The sequence below is a fragment of the Python bivittatus genome, unplaced genomic scaffold, assembly GCF_059951505.1.
Source record: "Python bivittatus isolate LINGU-HERP-01145 unplaced genomic scaffold, Pbiv_v1 ctg000060_np1212, whole genome shotgun sequence".
Lineage (NCBI taxonomy): Eukaryota > Metazoa > Chordata > Lepidosauria > Squamata > Pythonidae > Python > Python bivittatus.
Window position 1 is genome coordinate 10,234,858 of NW_028277044.1, and position 15,456 is coordinate 10,250,313.

The 15,456-nt window shown below is 37.2% G+C and overlaps 1 protein-coding gene across 1 annotated transcript in view; it reads left to right on the plus strand.

The window, feature by feature from the left end:
- Nucleotides 1–14,627, plus strand: part of NALCN (sodium leak channel, non-selective) — a 205,993-nt gene extending 191,366 nt beyond the window's left edge. Inside the window, exons 39-44 of the mRNA XM_088136486.1 lie at nucleotides 867–982; nucleotides 2,218–2,375; nucleotides 3,051–3,201; nucleotides 6,857–7,006; nucleotides 8,198–8,315; nucleotides 10,937–14,627. Of these exons, the coding sequence (XP_087992612.1) occupies nucleotides 867–982; nucleotides 2,218–2,375; nucleotides 3,051–3,201; nucleotides 6,857–7,006; nucleotides 8,198–8,315; nucleotides 10,937–11,130 (887 nt within the window). The 3' untranslated portion in view covers nucleotides 11,131–14,627. The remainder of the gene's footprint in view (nucleotides 1–866; nucleotides 983–2,217; nucleotides 2,376–3,050; nucleotides 3,202–6,856; nucleotides 7,007–8,197; nucleotides 8,316–10,936) is intronic.
- Nucleotides 14,628–15,456: the final 829 nt, after the last annotated feature.

A 15,456-nucleotide genomic window follows, 5' to 3' on the forward strand; every position in this document is an offset into this window, starting at 1 on the left:
TGCCACCACAGAACTACTTACCTCACCTAAGAAGCAAGTGGAGCAGAGTCTCACTTCTGGTTCTTACCATACAGTACCTACAATACTCACATGAATGCTTTGTTTAAAGCAGGGCGAACAACCTCAGTCATAGGACTTGATATGATCTTTGAGTTATTCATGCAACCATCAAACCTAATCTCAAATATTCTGTGTAGAAGTTTGGTTCAGATTACTCAAAAAAGCTATTTGTGGAATAAGTGTGGATCAGAAAGAGAGAAAGGTAAGGTTACCAGAGAGAAATTAGTGTTCTCACCAATGTTTAGCTCTAACTATATTGACTACATGATTTAGCCCTACCCATACTCCATCCTGAGAAAGATTACTTTTGAGAAAATATGACCTGGCAGGGGAAAAATAGGGTTGTCTATCTTTGCTTTAATGAATATCAGTTTTTCAAAAAATTGCAAGATGTTTTTGCTGCCTTTTGTATGTGCATGGTTTCTAATTTCCCTTGTTTATACATCTTATATATAGACTTGAAAAAAGTTAGTAAACACATTAGGTTTCCAGACTGCTTTCTTTGTAGCTTATTCAGCTTCTCATGAAGACAGCAGAGAATTTTTAAATTTTATTTTGAAACACATGAGAGTCTGATTCATGTCGGTGGATCAAATTACCTGATATGATTATATATTGCATTATATATGAGCTTTCTTAATGCTTACCATTATTATAATGATGCATTTGTACATCATGACAAAATACTTTTATTGATTTTTATGAATCTAAGTGATTTTTGTTTTAGTGAACTAAAATGTTATAAATGCTTATGAACTTGGGAAGCCCTTACCTTTTTTTTTTTTTAATGTTTCTATCTTACATAGCTATAATTGTGGAAAACTTCTCTTTATTTTATTCTACTGAGGAAGACCAGCTCTTAAGTTATAATGATCTTAGACATTTTCAAATTATATGGAACATGGTTGATGACAAAAGGGAGGTAAGAAATTTCCATAGAATTCTACAAGTTTATTGTTCTGTGAATTAATTGCTAAACAGAAAAAGTAAAAATGGAATGCCAAATCCTTTGGAGAAGTCAATGTCAGCTTCTGCTTCATCCCCATCCAGATCTATTATACATGCCAGGTTGGCCCTCTCATCCATAACTAGGTCCTGGATGAAGGAGGCTATAAGAGGCCATTGTGGCATTCAGTGGCAACAGCCAGAGACCACCACTGCTGAGGGTTCAGGCTGAGAACCAAGAGGCTGGAACATAGAATTAATATCAAGACTTCAAGACAGCCTTCCTTGAGAATGACCCACCTCTCTTACTTTATCTCCCTCTGCCCATCACCAACATGATGTTACTACCTGCCCTTCCCCCGCCACAACAATCCAATTCCCCCTGGCCCCTGCCATCCCTCCCCCAGCTCAGAGAGCCATCTGACAACCAGGTGACAATATAAATTCTTAACCAGCTGCCTAAAGTGGCTCTTTCAGGTCACTTCTGCACTAGCGTTCAACATTCCTTAGTTCCAGCCAGACAGCTGCCCCCATCCCACCCCAGCACACACACACAGACCATACCCCCAGTTCCACTCCTGCACTCACATGAACAGCACCCTAACTCCTATCTTAAAGACTGGGCCAATCTGAAAAGTCACTCCTGTCCACTTCTGCCTCTCATCCAGAGAGAAACCAGATGCCCTCTACCTTAGGCAACTCCGGTCTGCAAAAAACATTCACCTTAATTCACTCAACCACAGTTTGAAAGTCCTCTCCCTTCCAAGTTCAAATACTATGATTGCCACAGATGTAAAGCCGCCAAGATGCACTATTGATAGATGGCCCAAATGGTGTGTGCTCTTCTGTCTTTTAGTCCCACTGCCTCAAGAAGGCTATTGCCCAGAGCGTCCACTCCATGACAGCTGCAGAATTCAGATTGGCCCCTACTTCAACCCCTGACCTGCTCCTGCTCCTGCTCCTGCTCCTGCTCCTGCTCCTGCTCCTGCTCCTGCTCCTGCTCCTGCTCCTGCTCCTGCTCCTGCTCCTGCTGCAACTCAGCTCAGGCACCCTGTTGCCCAGGCACTCCAAAACACCTCATATTGTAGTTATAATAGTGAAAGGACTAGCAAAAATCTCGATGTTACTAAATCGTTTATTTGGAGAACAATAAAGACAAATATGAAACTCTTTACTGGTGTCAGTACTTTCCAATTGTGACTTTCTTCCTAGGGAGTGATTCCTACTTTCCGAGTCAAGTTTTTGTTGAGGCTATTGCGTGGAAGACTGGAGGTAGATCTGGATAAGGACAAACTTCTGTTCAAGCATATGTGCTATGAAATGGAGAGGCTGCATAATGGTGGAGATGTGACATTCCATGATGTATTGAGGTATATTGGACAGCACAGCTGGGCTGCAAACCTATATCTGGGTTAACTCAGAAGCTTCAACTCAGGGCAGCTTAACCAAGGAGATATGGCTACATCAGTTAGGATTTCATTGCGTCCAAACAGACTAAGGATATGAATCCAGTTTATAAGAATTTTTTTTTTTTCATTTAGGGATCTATTACATTTATTTCATTATTCATAAAACACATATCTAAATTGCTATTTCTCATTACTGTATTTAATCATGTACTATAAGAAGTGCAACTTTCATATTATGAATAGAGGTAAATAATGAATACTTCAACAGAAGAAGCAAAGTTTAAAAAAAAATAGCCCATCCAGAGAACAATATATTTGTTGATACGCTCATGATTAGAACTATAATCAGTCATGGAAGTCATGGGCTTGACTGGATCTTCCTCAACCAAACTTTATTTGCTCTGATCACACATTTCCTTGTAATGGAGTGGTTGTATGATTACTTCACCACTCTCACTATATAATTATCAATGGACACAGAGACATTAAGCATCTCTTTACAAGCCAAATAAACACATATGTTCCAAAGACACTGTATCGTTTTCACATACAGAGTTTGTGAATACTATATAGAGTCATTTTCCCTTTTTAAATTAATGTGATAACCTCGTATTTATTAATATATATTGCTTTTAGCATGCTGTCATATAGATCAGTTGACATCAGAAAAAGTCTTCAGCTGGAAGAACTGCTTGCTAGGGAACAACTAGAGTACACCATAGAGGAAGAAGTTGCGAAGCAGACTATACGCATGTGGTTGAAAAAATGCTTGAAGCGCATTAGAGCAGTAAGTTTAACATACTGCGTTATTAATATGCTATCAAATGCTATTTTAAAAGTTTAACAGAAGTAATTGACTACTCTTCACTGTGTGGGACCTAGGGTGTTTGGTTTTCATACGAAGGGTTGTCATTCATTTCACAAAGCCTGCATTATTCATGCTTCTTGAAATTATTTCAAACATGGGGGCTCGTACAAAACTTTCTACTATACATCCCGAAGTATGTTGTTGTTGTTATTACATCGAGTTTATCTCTACCCATCACCCCCGAATGAGGGACTCTGGGTGGCTCACATATTACAACATATATACAACTAACAATTACAAATGACAAGCCTATTTTAATTACAATTAGTGCAGCCCTGCTATATTGTGGCCAGTGGATCCCCCAAAACTAGAGAAAAGTTTTGAAATTGTGTAGTTTTGTTTTTATTTCTTTATAGATAGAACATTTTCCAGCGAGAGCAGTTGTGTTCAGATTTTGGGTTGGAGGTTGTCCAATAAATTTCAGTGCTGCATACGGATTTGAACTTAAGTCTTTTTGTTCCTGATCTAATCTGTTATAAATTACACCAGAGGGATACAATTTTTCTTGGGGCTGAGGGTTGCAGAAGCCTTTGAATAGTGGGATGGGAGTAGTTTTGCAAAAGGGAGCAAGATCTCATTAAAAAGTTTTGAAAAGTGGAGGTGCAAATTTAAATTAAATATTAGCATCAATTCTTGAATGAATCAATTCATTACTTTGAATTGACTGAACTATTTAACTTAAATAGTTAAAAATATTAAACTTAAGATTAATAAGTTACTTGATGTAGTAACTTATTAAAGTAGAAATCCTTATATAGCCTTTATCCCTATTGATTCTAGTCAGTAGAATCTCATACATGAAGGAGGTACAAGGACAAGTGAAGCAGCAGCATAAGGGATTATAGCTGGTAGGCCAAAACAATCTGGAAGATAGTTGCACTCTGCAGGCTCACATGCTCCTGTGCATTAGACCATACTAATTCTAAGTAAAGACACGGCAGATGTTGTAACTTAGAACTTTTTTTAAAAAAAATCTGATCAGGGTTGCCCTGGCAAAGCAGATGCGCTATCAAAACTTACTCTGGGCTTTTCTTCTGACTTTGACCATGAAACCTGGAGCTAGCAGTTACAATACTGCAAAATTTCAGAATCCCTGGATACATAGAATTAAATGTAATGATGAAAAATGCACTAAGTATATTTGTGTCTTGTCTTGCCCAACCTTAACCCCAGTTAAATCACCAGTTCTATTCATGAAGGAGTCACACAAATTCATTTATGTGAATATATCACAGACTTTGAAAATACCTATAATACAGATTAAGGAAACTAAATTCTATTATGCAGTGGAACCATCAGGCATGTCAAAAATTCCCAAGCTTTTCTTTTGACCTTGGAAGCAGGAAGATCTAGGGGATATATTGTAGCATTATACAAAATAAAGCAACTTTTTTTCTTATTATTCCGGAAGATAGGACTTGAGCAAGTGGGTGGAAATGGCAGAGATGTACACTTCAGATAAATATTAAGAGATATTTCTTGTACTCCAGATCCTGCATTTTGCAGGAATTGTGCCTAAATAACTGATATGATTCAATGAAACGTTCAGTGCAAACAATGTGAAAACTTGATATGAGCCTTGCCATCTTATTTTGCTAATACCTTCTCTCAGCTCTGCCCTCACAATTGAAAACATTTAGAAAAATAACAAAAAGCAGAGGGATGATGATGATGATTAGTGTTAGAGCACTTACACACAAACATTGATTTTGCCCCTACAAACCTCTGAAGCAGCTTTGCAGCAAAAGATAATGTGAAACCACTTGCCCTTCTGCTACGAAGATAATGCTACAAATTTATTTTTATACAATTTCCCCTGGATCAAGAACAAAGCCAAAAATTTAAACATTATTTAAAAAAAAATAAGAAAGCTTGAAATGAATTTGGATTCCTAGAATATGAGAAAAAAAATCCATTTCACATTGGAAGAAAAGAGAAGGATTTGTATTCTACATAAAATTCTTTAGTTGGCAATTTATTACAACCTTACTGATAGATGATCTAAAGGCAGTCCTTGCTTACTGATTGCCTCATTCAGCAACTGTTCAAAGTTACAACGGTGCTGAAAAAGTGACTTTATGATCAAAGGCCACGTTCACAACTTTTACAGCATCCCTCAGTCATGTGGTCACCATTACAGTCAGCACACATTGTTCTGTGCCTGACCTATTGCTTTTCTTCCCCCCCCCCCAAAATGCAGAGCAGAGAGATTGAAGAGGGAGGGAATACAAGAGAGTAGGGGGGAGGAAGGAAAAAACCAAGCAATTTCTGTAGGCAATCTCTCCTGTTTGACCCATTTCTTCCCCCCTCGCACAGTGGAGAGATTGGAGAGAAAAGGATTACAAGAGTAACCAGCACACACTTGTGAATACATCAGGCTGTTTGTGTAGGGTGCTCACGGCTGTCAGCACCAGCGCTTGCTTTCTGTGTGCATTCCCCATTGTGTGCCTGCTTACTCTCTTGTATCCCTTCCTCTCCAATGAATATAAATACAAACATTAATTTCCTTCTTGTTAATTATCCCAGCACCTGGGTGAGCATTCCAAAGGGTGGGGGAGTGGTTAGGAGGCAAATAAAAGCTGAAGGTGGGAAACTGATTAGTCTTGTCAGTTTTGAGCTAGAAAGCACAGTCATAGTCACATGATTTCCCACTTAGCAACCACTTTGCTTAGCAATGGAGTTGCTGGCCCCAGTTGTGGTTGCTAAATGAGGACTACCTGTATTATGGCAGAAGACTAATGTTGACAACATTTAGAATTGTTTGTTTGTTTATTATTATGTTTTATCTTAAGCAAATAACTCTGGGCTGCTCACAATACAGATTAACCTATATTGGGCTCCACTAACAACCCAGCCCTTATGCCTGTGAGAAAAATCAAGTTTTTATAGCCTAAAAGGCCAATAGGGTCAAGACCATCTTAATGTCTGGGGGGAGGCTGTTCTACAGGGTAGGTGCTTTAACAGAGAAGGCACATCTCCTAGGTCCCACAAGATAGCATCATTTCACTGAGGGAACCCTTTTGAATCTTTTCTGTTACTAATACATGAAAGAACAACAAGTTTGATAATGTTGTAAGAATCTCCATGGTTATTTTCTTAATCTATTTAAAAGTGACTGAAACCAATATACTTCAATAGGCTCTAGGTGATGTTTGGAAAATATCTTTCTTCTGATTATTTTGTTTTAAATGTGTTTTTAAATAGTCTCTTAGAGCAGATAGAAATACAATTAAATTATGTGTACCTTATGAAAATGACAACAGGAAGAATTCATTTTAAAGAGAATCCTACTTTTTGAAAAGTACTTTGGTTGATTTTATGCCATCAAGTCAGGCTCAGCCCCTAGTGACTGTGTGGACAAATGCTCACCATCTCAACCTGTCACCAGTGACAAGCCATAGTTTTTCCAAGAGCATTCCAATAATCTCTTCAATCCCATCCATCCATCCATCCATCCATCCATCCATCCACCACAGCCACTATTTCCCCTTCTATATCTCTCAACCTTGCCAAGTGTTTTTGAAAAGTACTTTTAAAGAAAACAAAATATATTATGGGTGTCTTATTTTTCTAGAAACAACAACAGTCATGCAGTATCATCCATAGCCTCCGAGAGAGTCAACAGCAGGAGTTAAGCCGTTTCCTAAATCCACCAAGCATTGAGACAACGCAGCCGAGTGAAGATATGAATGCTAATAACCAGGATAACAATGCACAGCCTGAGGTATGGGTTCATCCACATTGTTGTTCTCAAAAATTGGTCTCAGCCAATGGCCTAGAAAGAGACCCAGTTTGGTGTAGTGGTTGAGGCACCAGACTAGAAACCAGAAGACCATCAGTTCTAGTCCTGCCTTAGGCATGAAGCCAACTGAGTGACCTTGGGTCAACCACTCTCTCCCAGCCCTAGGAAGCAGGCAATGGCAAGCCACTTCCAAAATCTTGCCAAGAAAACTGCAGTGATAGGTCCAGGCACTTGCCAAGAGTCAACACTCACTCAAAGGCACCCCCCCCCACAAAAAAAAAATGGCCTAGAAACATTAAGAAAAATCATGAGTCTGTGCAAATAGTACATAACATATGAGAAAAAGTCCATCTGCATCTGAGTGAGACATATTTGGTAGGTACCCACCAGGTCCAGAGCAGACCGCCTACCTTTCCATTCATTTCTGCCCCAAGTAGTATTGTAAAGGGCCCATATTGTTCATAGGCCATGGAAACTTGCCTTTTCTTCCTCCCTCCCTCCCTCCCTTCCCCTGTGTTTCATATTTTTCTGTTCAATGTCCAGAGGCCTGAAAAATACATAATTTCTATAATCCATTATGCATAGTGGGGTATTACAACCATCCGATCTAAACAACCTTTATTTCTTATGTGACCAGTGTTTTATATTTTGGAATAATACATTGCATCCCGTAACATTCTGGAATACATTTTCATAAAGTGTTTCTAGCAATTAATGTTGCAATAAATGTTGTTATATTGTCAATAAGTTGTAGCTAAGGATATAAAAAAATTTAACACAGATATTAATGGGAGTGAAATGGCTTGATCCATCACAACAGATTCTATTGGTATCTAAAGGAGGCAGCAACCATCATTCTTTGAGAGTCTATGTATGGAAGTTTGTATTTGGGCAAAATGTGTCAAAATGTACTTGGGAAAATTATATATGAAAAAACATGCATAGAAAACATTGTTAACAAATATACATTTGAGAAATCTGCATTGTGTTCTGCCAATGATGATGAATATGGCTTTTTAAAAAATTAACAAAAAGAAATTACACAAGAGGCTAAACAACATGATCCATACAAGATTTGAACTGCACAGTTTGTGAAATAAGGGCCAACAGTCAATGGCCCTTTTTGCCTTTTTCAGGTTTCAATTCCTTCTCTCTCTCTCTCGTTCTATTCAGATGAGTAGCGAACAGCAGCTGCTTAGCCCCACACTTTCTGACAGAGGTGGATATCGACAAGATTCTGGTGAGGCTGGTAGACCTCAGCGGAAGCTTGGACAATGGCGTTTGCCATCTGGTAAGTGAAGAGGGATATAAAGCACATTCCCAAACTGGCATGGTCTCAAAATATTGATATAGCAGCTTTCTATATCAAAGGGAGTACGAAATAAATACAAAAGGCCTTTGGTAAATGAAAGTTGGAGTTCTGTCTGATATGGCTCTGAAAATCATCAAAAGAATGTTTGTTTATATTTAAAAAACATATGGCTGCCTCTCTTAGGCATGATAATCCTAGGCATCTTACAGCAACATGTGACAAATACAGCCTCAAGAGGAAAGGAGATGAACAAGTATTCCTATTCTGTCCTAATGTGAGCCAGTTTCAAACTTCCTTCCTCTCAAGAGAAACCTTGTGCGTTGAAAGGAATTCTGAATCACTATCTCACCTTAACTTATCCCCTCAGATCATCAGTCTTGACTCAAAACCATATTCTTATTGAGGATCTCCTGAAAAAAACATCCCCAGATTCTTACAGGCATAGTTTGAAATCCACTTATCCATAAGAAATGGACTCTTAAGTTCATAGCATTTTTTTTATTTATTTATATTTCAAATTTAGTCACCACCCATTTTACTCAAAGAGCGACTATTTGTGTAGAATCCAGAATTTTAATTCAATTAGGCCCTTGCTGACTCCAGAAAGAAAGAGGAAAATCCCAAGTCTGAGTGCCTGGATGGAAATATGTTAGAATACATTGTTCAATAAATTCATTTTAAATAGAGTAAGTAGGGAATGTTCTGTTGAACTAGGATTATAGCAGAATAATTTCTGCCACTCAAACGGTTCAATATTCAAATAACAATTACAATAAATAATTCTCATTCTTACACAGAGTAACTGAAGCAATAACATGAGCATCGGCAATAAGTGACAGCAGCAATAAGTTAAGATCTTGGGGCTACAAACAACTAGGCTTTATAGAGTCAGAGAGTTAACAGCATAAAAGGCTCACACCTCAAAGGTTCATGACTACTATGAGTTGTGGTGCTGGGTACCAGCTTGGCTGGCTTCAAAAAAGGGTTGGACAAATTCATGAAAGTCATGGGGATCAATGGCTATTAGCCTTGATGGCAGGGTGACTGCCTCTGAAGGCCATCTGCTAGAAGACTAATTGGCTTCCTTGTGTGGTTGGCTGGCCACTGTAAAAACAGACTGCTGGACTCGATGGGCCAGGGGTCTGATCCAGCAAGGCACTGCTTCTGTTTTTAATGTACTGATTCAAAAGCATAAAGATGTACTCAGTAGACTCATAGTTAAAAGAGATCAGAACTTCAGACTTGGATAATTTGAAAAAAACCAGTGTATAGTAGGTCATTTTTTTCATATAATATTTTTTTCAGTACACATTTATAATATACATTGGTAAAAGTCTATATTATTACTATTATCAATATCATTACTAATACAGGTGGTCCTCATTTAACAACCACTCATTCAGCAACCATTTGAACTTACAACGGCACTGAATGAGTGGTACTTACAACTGGCCCTCATAGTTGCAGTCATTGCAGCATCCCCACAGTCACATGATCACAATCTGAGCACTCAGCAGCTGGCTCGGAATTTCGATGTTGCAGCATCCCATGGTCATGTGATTATCATTTGTGACCTTCACTGCCAGCTTCCCACAGGCGAAGTCAATAGGGAAGCCAACAGGAGGTCACAAATGAGGAACACGTGACATCACAGTTAACAACAGTGCAGGAATCACTTAACAATTGCAACCGGAAGTGCTGGAACTGCTATCACTAAGCGGCATGGTCACATGACATTGCACTTTACAACCATGTTGCTTAGCAACGGAAATTCCAGTCCCAATTGCCATCATTAACTGAGGAGTACCTGTACTACCATTACATTATTTCTTATGGAAGCTCAGCTTCTTCTGGGAGTTTTTTCTCCCAATAAAACAATGTGAAATATGCTGGTCTGAGAGAAAGTTAGTGGCCCAAATTAGTCAAGTGGGACTTGAATTCAACCTTCCAAGTCCCAGTTCAATACTCTAATCACTATACTACACTATATTGACTGGACAGGTCTAGGTTTATTAAAATTTTGTTTCCAACTGTAAGTAATCTTTCTTTTTTTTATTATGAAAACTTTCAGTATGTATAAAAACACTTTCACTATTATAGAAAAACTGTGAAGATACAGTACAGCTCTACAGCTTATCAGCTGACTTCCAACAGATGGCAGGACACAGTAGGGAAAAGGTACCTCCATCAGTACAGAGTAGCTCCTACAATGAGACAGAATTATGTCTTTGGGGATCTCCTCAGCCTAGATTTATCCCAGCAATGTTTTGCTCTCAGTAGAGGAGAAAATGTTGTAACAAGGAGCAAATTATGGAAACCTTGGGTTCACGGAATCAAAAGCCTCTCATTCCTCTGACAAACCCATGAAAAGGGAGGGAAAAAAATCCTTGGAGCTGACATTGTGTTTCCTCTTGTTGGTGTAATTGGGTAATTAAATAAAAAATCTTTTTTAAAAAATCTTTTCACTAGGCTTAGGAGATGGCAAGTATTCTGCCACAAATCCACTTTCCATCATCAAGGAAATTGATGAATTTCAAAATAATTGCTTAGCCTGATGATCATCTGCTTGCAGAAAATATTTTTTCTCTTTAATTTCCTAGCCCCAAAGCCAATAAGCCATTCAGTGTCTTCAGTCAATATAAGAATTGGTGGTCGAACAACTATGAAGTCTGTTGTGTGCAAAATGAATCCCATGTCAGATGTGGCTTCATGTGGATCAGAAGTTAAGAAGTGGTGGACAAGGCAACTTACTGTAGAGAGTGATGAGAGTGGAGAAGACCTGCTTGACATCTGATTGGGAAAAGACTCCAGTTAAAGACACACTTATGCAACACACCTATGAAGGAATATCAACTGTGGACATTTCTGCTTTTTAACAAGCAGTTGAAATTGATTGTTTATATCAAGATAAGCCTTGGAACTCATTGTCTTTCAACTTGGCAAGATTTACTACTTAATAATTATTTTGAACATCCATGATTGTTAATATAATAAGCAACACAAATAATTACAGTGTTCAGAAAAAACAGAGGACTTTTGGCCTTGATCCCATGAATCATGAGATATACTTCAGGCTCTCAAGCAGGGCTTTCTACTTTCCAGCAGATTTTCAGTATTGCTTCTCAGCCAACATTTGAAATTTCAGGTTTCTCTGAAAGCATGTTGTTGCTTGCTAAAATTTGGGAAACAGCAACTGATGACTAATAGAAAAATATGACATGTGATGATGTGTACCAGGCTGATATTCTGTTCTAGTAGTTTGGGTAAGTCATGAGGACACAACGTCTTTATTTAGAGACACTGGGAGACAATTGCTGTGAAAGTAAAAGCACCCCAAAGAGAAGGTTGGTATGGACATGCTGCTAGCGTTTCACATCGGTGAACTTTTTATTTAGGTCAGGATGTGTGACTTCTTTCAAACGAAGAGTCATGTTGAATGGTTGGGTTGGACTGCATTCCCCAAAACATATAAACCAAGCTAAAAACTAAAATAGTTTTAATTTAATTATATTTAATTTCAATTAAATTAATTAATCCCTATTACATATGGTTAGTATGATTACTCTGTGTGTATTTTATAATTTTCCCTTCTGTCAAATTAAACATTGCAGTTTGGTAGCAATTTTGGGAAAGTCTCTGAGGGCACCATGCAATACACTGACCTCAGGTTGTGCTTCTCTTATTGAGATAGATAGTATCATAGGTTAATTTGCAGGTACCCTTGTTTATGTACATTACTTGGTCGTTGAAAGTTCCCACTGGACAAATGCAAGTCCTTTTTGTACATTTGCAACACATGTTAGTTTGCAAACAATATTACATGTATTTGATTTGTATCAAAGTTTATATTCAGAGGTAGTGTGTCAGTATTTTCTCTGACCCTGTCAGCACTTCCTTTGCCTGAAAATAATCATTCAAACAAAAACCAAGAACAATGTAGTTAAGTTATTCTTTTCTACAGTATTCTACCCATCCAATACTAGTATTGATTAATAATCTGTAGAGCAGTAGGGAATTGATTCTGAATGAAAGGGGTTATTTTTTGTTTTGTTTCACAGTACCTATTTTTTTTAGTATGCAAACATAATGCAGTTAGTTTAAAAAAAACAATATGGTTTCATTGTACATTTTTTTATCATGTGAACTTAACTGAAGTGCACAGATTTCTTATCAGTTAATCTGCTTAACACGTTTCTAGCATTTTCATGTCTGTTAACATCAATCACCTGTTAAAACTGAAACATAAAAATAACAAGCTTGGATGTAACTAATTAACTCATCCATCCATCCCAAGTATTTGAAAATTTCAAAACTGAACGCACTTCTTATTTAATATGGCCTGATGTAGGAAGTTTCGTTATACACACACACACACACACACACACATTCATATTCATATTTGATATTGGGTATATAACTCTTTTGGCAGGCCCAGAAAGACATCCTGCTTATAGAAATCTGATTTTGTGCTTCATTATCCTTGTTAGAAATGAACATCTTTTTAGCAGGAAAAAAAAAATCTAACTCACTATTTAAAAGTCATTATATTGTTGAAGTATATCAGTTATGTGAGGTTAACATCTAAAGTATGCCATTGTAAGTTATCCATTCTCTAGTCATGCTTGAAATACCTTTTTTTTTACGAAAACAAAATACTTTGATACAAATCATTATTCAAGTTAAGCATGAGATAATACATTAAGAAAAGAAAATAGCTGACAGTTCTAAGATTCCGTTTCATGAAGATAAAATTCTGAATTCCAGATACTTAATGAATGGCAGCAAATGAACGATTAGGAGCACACAATTATGAACCTCCATTACGCAAGTATCACAGAAAAAATGTATCAGCTCCATGAGCACTGGAGAAAATTAAAGATGATGAAGGCCAGAGAGAAACTTGGCTCCAACCCCTATTCTGCTATAACTGCTCAATTATAGATCATAGCAGTGAGAATCCAGCTACTGACAGGGATCATTATCTCCTGTCTCAAAAGTAAGGACAAATTGATCATCTTCCTAATTTTAGTTTTGTATTGGCCAAGTAGAGTAATGAAGAATATGTCTTTACTACCTCTGAAATGCTTTTACCTTCACCAAAATCACTCGTTCAAAACTTGAATGGGCTGGTTTTTAAATTCAAAATGAAAGATTGAAGATTTTCTTCAATTTGCTTATGAAGGGTAAAGTTTAGCAGGTGTCATAACTGATCAGGATGTGAGATCAGCTAACGGTTCATCCAGAAAGTGTAATGTTCTTTTGTATGTCTTTGCATTGTGTTTTAATGGTGTGCTAAACATTTTATATTTAAAGATTTCAAGTATGAAATTTCACAAAATGTCCCGTTTTGAGTGTAAAACTGCTGTTTCAAGCGTGAAACAATCTGTTCTGAGCATTTTGGGACCATTTTTGAGCTATAAACAGAGGTGTTCTGAGCATTTTGAATGTTTGTTTCCAATCTAGATGAATGTTATACATAGTATGACCAAACTGATTAATAACAGCCATCTTACTATTTCTACAAAACCATTAAATGTATGGGGAGAAAGAAACAGGATTCTGATGTCTACATATAGACAATAATGTTTTTAGGGTTTTGTATCTGCTTCCCAACCTTAGCATCTCTAGGGTGGGATCTTTGCCACTACCATCATTTCCTATGGAAAATACATTGCACTACTATGACCAGACCAGGTTGAAACCACCAGAAACATAAGATTTCACTTTAAAAAACCCTAAAAACTGTAAATTGTCCATGTTCTCCAATAGCCTTATGGACATAAAAGTCCCAGCAAAACTAACAATCTTGTGTTGGGTTGACCCATGCTTTTGCTCTTAATGCAGGTTTTATTTGAACCAAAAGATCTGTATCCACAGACTTGTAATCCATTTGATTATTTTTGGTCAGGTTACTGTCTTTATGTAGTTGCCCGTATGTACATTTTACTGTTTAGATTTAACATTTAAATTGAAAAGATGTCAAACTTCCTATTCTGTGTTTACTAAACCTGTGCATTCTGTTGTTTAAACTAGACTGCATCACAAATCCTCAGAAAATATCATTCCTACTTTTGTCAAAGATAGTTATTTGTCTTTTCTTTTAGGTCCATTTTAACTTAAGATTTTTTAGGAAAAATTAAAAAGTAAAAAAAAGGAGTGTTATTCAGATTTATAAAATATGTTTTCTTGAACTTTCAATACTGTGCTAAATTACAGAAACTTTCCTAGTTATTATTACAACAAATATTCTTTTTAAACCTCTGGCAAATATCCTTTTGCCGTATCATGTCAATAAAAGGCAGTTGCTTTCAGCCGTTGGTTGCTTAGAATTTCATTCTCAGTGCTTTTGATACATTATTTGATGCAATGTCTATATTTCACCTCATTTATTTTAAACATTTCCGACACTTCTCAACCAAATAACAGTAGTAGCTCAGAACAGAAATAATTGCAATTGATTTAATTTTAATATTTTTAAAGGGAAAAAAATCAGCAAAAACAAAGACAAACAAATTAAGCAGGTGTCTGTAACAGGAAAAGTTGTGAATTTGCACTTAGTTGAAGGCAGAAGTCTTTTATATGATTCGATTCCCTAAGGCATTTTAACTAAAAATCCTATTGATTGAGTCTGGAGCTTTCTCTGTGCAAAGCAGATGCTCCAGTACTGAATTATGGTTTACTGACTTGACCAGTGTGAGTTACAGCCCTTTAAAGAGAAGGCTACTCATAGGAAGCACTGCATAGATCTCATTATTGTCAACTGCTATGCTGAAGCAGTTAACTTTTGATTACAGAGCCTCTTAGCGTTGCCTCTCCTTTCCTCTCCTGTCCTCCTTGCCCCACCCCGCCCCATAGTTCTGCTTCTTCTTCTTCAACAGCAGCCTTTTGCATAAAGTTTAGAAATTGAATTGTTTCAACAGGAAAATAGGTTTTAACTATTTAAATGTTTGCATGTTCGGCTACTCTAAAAAGTAGCCAAGCAAAGCATTTTCACAAGTGAGTTTGCTATGTATGTGCAGTATGCAAGTACAGCCCAGTTGGTTTTGTTTCTTCACCTACAACTACCGTATGTACAGCATCTCAAAACAATGTGCTGAAAGTTAATAAGTTCTACATGTAT